Consider the following 7,500-nt stretch of genomic DNA (forward strand, 5'->3'; position numbering starts at 1 on the left):
CTCTGAGATGGTGAAGTAGGAACGGTCTTAAGGAGAGTCCATTTATATTCTGGGGTGGTGAAGTAGGAACGGTCTTAAGGAGCGTCCATTTATATTCTGGGGTGGTGAAGTAGGAACGGTCTTAAGGAGCGTCCATTTATATTCTGGGGTGGTGAAGTAGGAACGGTCTTAAGCAGAGTCCATTTATATTCTGGGGTGGTGAAGTAGGAACGGTCTTAAGCAGAGTCCATTTATATTCTGAGATGGTGAAGTAGGGTCTGAACCCTCAGTTGATCCAGAAGCAAAAGCATGATTTCTAGGTTCTATAATATACAGTACTGACCTGACAAACATGATACTTCTTCATTCCCTATTTTAACATCCAGACAAACAAACAATAAAATCAGCTTTTCTTCTGATATGTCATCTACCACTCTGATGGCTAACAGACTGTTCTACTGTGGGATGGTGGCTATAGAGAGATACTGGCTATCCCACTCTGGCTAAAGCACTGGAGCACAGTCCACTGGAACACAGTCCACTGGAACACAGTCCACTAGAATACAGTCCACTAGAACACAGTCCACTAGAACACAGTCCACTAGAACACAGTCCACTGGATCACAGTCCACTAGAAAACAGTCCACTGGATCACAGTCCACTAGAACACAGTCCATGGGGTCACAGTCCACTGGAGCACAGTCCACTGGATCACAGTCCACTGGAGCACAGCCCACTGGATCACAGTCCACTGGAGCACAGTCCACTAGAACACAGTCCACTGGATCACAGTCCACTAGAACACAGTCCACTGGATCACAGTCCACTGGAGCACAGTCCACTGGAACACAGTCCACTGGAACACAGTCCACTGGAACACAGTCCACTAGAGCACAGTCCACTGGAAAACAGTCCACTAGAACACAGTCCACTGGAACACAGTCCACTAGAACACAGTCCACTGGAACACAGTCCACTGGAACACAGTCCACTGGAACACAGTCCACTATATCACAGTCCACTGGAACACAGTCCACTGGAACACAGTCCACTAGAGCACAGTCCACTGGAACACAGTCCACTGGAACACAGTCCACTAGAGCACAGTCCACTGGAACACAGTCCACTAGATCACAGTCCACTGGAACACAGTCCACTAGATCACAGTCCACTGGAACACAGTCCACTAGAGCACAGTCCACTGGAACACAGTCCACTGGAACACAGTCCACTAGAGCACAGTCCACTGGAACACAGTCCACTGGAACACAGTCCACTAGAACACAGTCCACTGGAACACAGTCCACTGGATCACAGTCCACTAGAACACAGTCCACTGGAACACAGTCCACTAGAACACAGTCCACTAGAACACAGTCCACTGGAACACAGTCCATTTCCATGTTAAAATTCCCTTATCAGCTCTCCAAATGACTTTCTCCCGGACCTCCGCCAGGCGAGATGCAGATTGTATCAGAGCCTTTAAAGTGCTACAGGACCAGCTGTAAATAGACCAAGCAGACATGGCTACAGGATGTGGTGATTCCATTGCAGCCTCAGTAGCCCCCTGAGCTGAGACATAGCACTATCTGAACCAACTCTGCTATACCAACACACACTCCCCAGTGCTGTATGGCCAGCAAGACTTACTGGAAGACAGAGACTGGTGCTCCTCAGTCACACACAGGGGAACACAGCACAGTGTTGAGTCATACACAAGGGAACACAGCACAGGGTTGAGTCACACACAAGGGAACACAGCACAGTGTTGAGTCACACACAAGGGAACACAGCACAGTGTTGAGTCACACACAAGGGAACACAGTAGTGATGAGTCACACACAAGGGAACACAGCACAGTGTTGAGTCACACACAAGGGAACACAGCACAGTGTTGAGTCACACACAAGGGAACACAGTAGTGATGAGTCACACACAAGGGAACACAGCACAGTGTTGAGTCACACACAAGGGAACACAGTAGTGATGAGTCACACACAAGGGAACACAGCACAGTGTTGAGTCACACACAAGGGAACACAGTAGTGATGAGTCCACACACAAGGGAACACAGCACAGTGTTGAGTCACACACAGGGGAACACAGCACAGTGTTGAGTCACACACAAGGGAACACAGTAGTGTTGAGTCACACACAAGGGAACACAGTAGTGTTGAGTCACACACAGGGAACACAGCACAGTGTTGAGTCACACACAAGGGAACACAGTAGTGTTGAGTCACACACAGGGAACACAGCACAGTGTTGAGTCAAACACAAGGGAACACAGCACAGTGTTGAGTCACACACAAGGGAACACAGCACAGTGTTGAGTCACACACAAGGGAACACCAGTAGTGTTGAGTCACACACAGGGAACACAGCACAGTGTTGAGTCACACACAAGGGAACACAGCACAGTGTTGAGTCATACACAGGGAACCCAGCACAGCGTTGAGTCAAACAGGGAACACAGCACAGTGTTGAGTCACACACAAGGGAACACAGCACAGTGTTGAGTCACACACAAGGGAACACAGTAGTGTTGAGTCACACACAGGGAACACAGCACAGTGTTGAGTCACACACAAGGGAACACAGTAGTGTTGAGTCACACACAGGAACACAGCACAGTGTTGAGTCAAACACAAGGGAACACAGCACAGTGTTGAGTCACACACAAGGGAACACAGTAGTGTTGAGTCACACACAGGGAACACAGCACAGTGTTGAAATGACAACAACAACTTAACATCTGATGTGAAACCTGATGGTTAATGAATACATGTGAAAGTCATGCATCTGATCTGATCATTCATTAATTCATTCTGATGAATCCCAATGGTTGTCCACTGTTAATCCCACGGCATAGCTGTGGAGTCTCACTCACACAATACGCACAGTAACCGTGTCAGTAGCAGGACAAACCCATCAGCACCATATTGAGAGAGGCACAGTACGGTAGCAGAGCTTACCAGAGAGTTGTATCAGACCAGACCACATGCCGTAGTGTAGTAGGGGGCAGCAGACAGGTGTCCGTGCAGCGTGAGCAGCATGAGCACATGAGGCTAACTGAGAGCATGGTGTTAACTCACCTAGCCACGGCTTGAGGCTAGAGAAACGTCAACTGCTCTACGAAGTCTCGCTGCACTCTGAAGACACGCACGCAGGCACAAACACACACATGCAGGCATTCACACACACACACACGCACACACACACACAACGCACACACGCACACACACTCTATTGAACAACCCACTTGTTGTATAATCAAAACCGACACACACATAACAATTGCATGGAAACAAGCAGGAAAGGCACTTGTCCATTTATATTGTATTGTGGACAAGTGGCTCTGGTCTAATTTTACAACATACTACCCTACCTAAAGCACTTTCTGTAACCACAGCACCAAGTAGGTACAAATGATTAACCACAGAGACACAGTGCTCGGTGTAAGCCTGTCCTTATAGAGAGAGAGACAGAGGGAGAGAGAAAAAGAGAGAGGGTGTGTGTGGTGTGTGTTGTGTGTGTGTGTGTGTGTGTGAGGGGAGATAGCAAAAGAGAGAGAGTGAGGAGAGAAGAGAGAGTGAGAGTGAGAGAGAAGTGAGAGAGAGAAGCGTGAGAAAGCAGAAAGAGCGGGAGAGGAGGAGAGAGAGAGAGAGAGAGAGAGAGAGGGAGAGAGAGAGAGAGGGAGAGAGAGAGGGGGAGAGAGGGAGCATGAGAGAAGAAGAGAGAGAGGAGGAGAGAGACGGGAGGGGAGAGAGAGAGGAGAGAGAGAGAGGGAAGAGAGAGCGAGAGATGAGAGAGAGAGGGAGAGAGAGCGAGAGAAGAGAGGAGAGAGAGGGAGAGAGAGAGAGAAGGGAGAGAGAGAGGGGGAGAGAGAGAGGGAAGCATGAAGAAGAGAGAGAGAGAGAGAGAGAGAGAGAGAGACAGAGAGAGAGGAGGAGAGGGAGAGAAGAGCGAGAGGGGGAGAGAGAGAGAGAGATGAGAGAGGAGAGAGAGAGAGAGAGAGAGAGAGGATGAGAGGAGAGAGAGAGAGAGAGAGAGAGAGAGAGGAGAGAGAGGGAGAGAGAGAGAGGGAGAGGGAGAGGGAGAGAGGGAGAGGGAGAGAGAGAGAGAGAGAGAGAGAGAGAGAGAGAGAGAGAGAGAGAGAGAGAGAGAGAGAGAGAGAGAGAGAGAGAGAGAGAGCAGGAGATTGAGACACCACTAAGGTCAGAGATTGCACAAACCTCCGGTTAGAGAAAAACAACCTGTCAAAACTCAGAAGCTACAGGACAGTGGTCTCAGTCAATCCGCCACAGAGGACAACTGTCCTGTAGCAGCTAAAGCACAGCAGCTGTATCCACCAGTTTTCCAGTAAGTTTAGTGTTCCTACTGCAGATATAAGACTAGACTCAAAGCATTCTCAAAATGTTTCTCTGATAACTGAGTAACGTTCTTCTAAGGGCGCGTTCACACATCCCTTTATGATCCAGATCCTGGAGCATTTGACACCCTGATCCGTACTATAAAACGTGTGTGAAACGCTAACGAACCCTGGCTGAGACTAATAGTGGACCTGTGTGAGTATCCGGGTCCAAGATCCGGAACCAGAGTACCAGGTGTTGTGACGCAGCAGTGTGAGGAACCAGAGTACCAGGTGTTGTGACGCAGCAGTGTGAGGAACCAGAGTACCAGGTGTTGTGACGCAGCAGTGTGAGGAACCAGAGTACCAGGTGTTGTGACGCAGCAGTGTGAGGAACCAGAGTACCAGGTGTTGTGACGCAGCAGTGTGAGGAACCAGAGTACCAGGTGTTGTGATGCAGCAGTGTGAGGAACCAGAGTACCAGGTGTTGTGATGCAGCAGTGTGAGGAACCAGAGTACAGGTGTTGTGACGCAGCAGTGTGAGGAACCAGAGTACCAGGTGTTGTGACGCAGCAGGTGTGAGGAACCAGAGTACCAGGTGTTGTGACGCAGCAGTGTGAGGAACCAGAGTACCAGGTGTTGTGATGCAGCAGTGTGAGGAACCAGAGTACCAGGTGTTGTGACGCAGCAGTGTGAGGAACCAGAGTACCAGGTGTTGTGACGCAGCAGTGTGAGGAACCAGAGTACCAGGTGTTGTGACGCAGCAGTGTGAGGAACCAGAGTACCAGGTGTTGTGATGCAGCAGTGTGAGGAACCAGAGTACCAGGTGTTGTGATGCAGCAGTGTGAGGAACCAGAGTACCAGGTGTTGTGACGCAGCAGTGTGAGGAACCAGAGTACCAGGTGTTGTGACGCAGCAGTGTGAGGAACCATAGTACCAGGTGTTGTGACGCAGCAGGTGTGAGGAACCAGAGTACCAGGTGTTGTGACGCAGCAGTGTGAGGAACCAGAGTACCAGGTGTTGTGAAGCAGCAGTGTGAGGAACCAGAGTACCAGGTGTTGTGACGCAGCAGTGTGAGGAACCAGAGTACCAGGTGTTGTGACGCAGCAGTGTGAGGAACCAGAGTACCAGGTGTTGTGACGCAGCAGTGTGAGGAACCAGAGTACCAGGTGTTGTGACGCAGCAGTGTGAGGAACCAGAGTACCAGGTGTTGTGACGCAGCAGTGTGAGGAACCAGAGTACCAGGTGTTGTGATGCAGCAGTGTGAGGAACCAGAGTACCAGGTGTTGTGACGCAGCAGTGTGAGGAACCAGAGTACCAGGTGTTGTGACGCAGCAGGTGTGAGGAACCAGAGTACCAGGTGTTGTGACGCAGCAGTGTGAGGAACCAGAGTACCAGGTGTTGTGACGCAGCAGGTGTGAGGAACCAGAGTACCAGGTGTTGTGACGCAGCAGTGTGAGGAACCAGAGTACCAGGTGTTGTGAAGCAGCAGTGTGAGGAACCAGAGTACCAGGTGTTGTGACGCAGCAGTGTGAGGAACCAGAGTACCAGGTGTTGTGACGCAGCAGTGTGAGGAACCAGAGTACCAGGTGTTGTGACGCAGCAGTGTGAGGAACCAGAGTACCAGGTGTTGTGACGCAGCAGTGTGAGGAACCAGAGTACCAGGTGTTGTGACGCAGCAGTGTGAGGAACCAGAGTACCAGGTGTTGTGATGCAGCAGTGTGAGGAACCAGAGTACCAGGTGTTGTGACGCAGCAGTGTGAGGAACCAGAGTACCAGGTGTTGTGACGCAGCAGGTGTGAGGAACCAGAGTACCAGGTGTTGTGACGCAGCAGTGTGAGGAACCAGAGTACCAGGTGTTGTGACGCAGCAGGTGTGAGGAACCAGAGTACCAGGTGTTGTGACGCAGCAGTGTGAGGAACCAGAGTACCAGGTGTTGTGATGCAGCAGTGTGAGGAACCAGAGTACCAGGTGTTGTGACGCAGCAGTGTGAGGAACCAGAGTACCAGGTGTTGTGACGCAGCAGTGTGAGGAACCAGAGTACCAGGTGTTGTGACGCAGCAGTGTGAGGAACCAGAGTACCAGGTGTTGTGATGCAGCAGTGTGAGGAACCAGAGTACCAGGTGTTGTGATGCAGCAGTGTGAGGAACCAGAGTACCAGGTGTTGTGATGCAGCAGTGTGAGGAACCAGAGTACCAGGTGTTGTGACGCAGCAGTGTGAGGAACCAGAGTACCAGGTGTTGTGACGCAGCAGTGTGAGGAACCAGAGTACCAGGTGTTGTGACGCAGCAGTGTGAGGAACCAGAGTACCAGGTGTTGTGACGCAGCAGTGTGAGGAACCAGAGTACCAGGTGTTGTGACGCAGCAGTGTGAGGAACCAGAGTACCAGGTGTTGTGATGCAGCAGTGTGAGGAACCAGAGTACCAGGTGTTGTGACGCAGCAGTGTGAGGAACCAGAGTACCAGGTGTTGTGACGCAGCAGGTGTGAGGAACCAGAGTACCAGGTGTTGTGACGCAGCAGTGTGAGGAACCAGAGTACCAGGTGTTGTGATGCAGCAGTGTGAGGAACCAGAGTACCAGGTGTTGTGACGCAGCAGTGTGAGGAACCAGAGTACCAGGTGTTGTGACGCAGCAGTGTGAGGAACCAGAGTACCAGGTGTTGTGACGCAGCAGTGTGAGGAACCAGAGTACCAGGTGTTGTGACGCAGCAGTGTGAGGAACCAGAGTACCAGGTGTTGTGACGCAGCAGTGTGAGGAACCAGAGTACCAGGTGTTGTGACGCAGCAGTGTGAGGTTACCAGGTTACTACAGAGTAAATACAGTTCATTATAGTGATAGTTGTACTTCTACATGAAGCTTGTTCACAACTGGCACAACAAAACAACGCTCCACGCGAGCTCTAGCCCAGTCCTAACCCCTGTCCTAACCCCAATCCTAACCCCTGTCCTAACCCCAGTCCTAACCCCAGTCCTAACCCCAGTCCTAACCCCTGTCCTAACCCCAGTCCTAACCCTTGTCCTAACCCCAGTCCTAACCCCAATCCTAACCCCTGTCCTAACCCCAATCCTAACCCCTGTCCCAACCCCAGTCCTAACCCCAGTCCTAACCCCAGTCCTAACCCCAGTCCCAGCCCCAGTCCTAACCCCTGTCCTAACCCCAGTCCTAACCCC

General features: G+C 51.1%; 1 protein-coding gene and 1 pseudogene across 1 annotated transcript; both read right to left on the reverse strand.

Annotated features, from left to right (window-relative positions):
* Positions 1–7,500, reverse strand: part of LOC116372932 (glucagon receptor-like) — a 150,260-nt pseudogene that overhangs the window by 47,343 nt on the left and 95,417 nt on the right.
* Positions 483–1,382, reverse strand: LOC116372931 (keratin-associated protein 10-4-like). The gene has a single exon (XM_031821398.1). It carries the CDS (start codon positions 1,380–1,382, stop codon positions 483–485), a length of 900 nt encoding a protein of 299 aa, XP_031677258.1.

The sequence above is a fragment of the Oncorhynchus kisutch genome, unplaced genomic scaffold (genome assembly GCF_002021735.2).
Source record: "Oncorhynchus kisutch isolate 150728-3 unplaced genomic scaffold, Okis_V2 scaffold3971, whole genome shotgun sequence".
NCBI classification, from domain to species: Eukaryota; Metazoa; Chordata; class Actinopteri; order Salmoniformes; family Salmonidae; genus Oncorhynchus; species Oncorhynchus kisutch.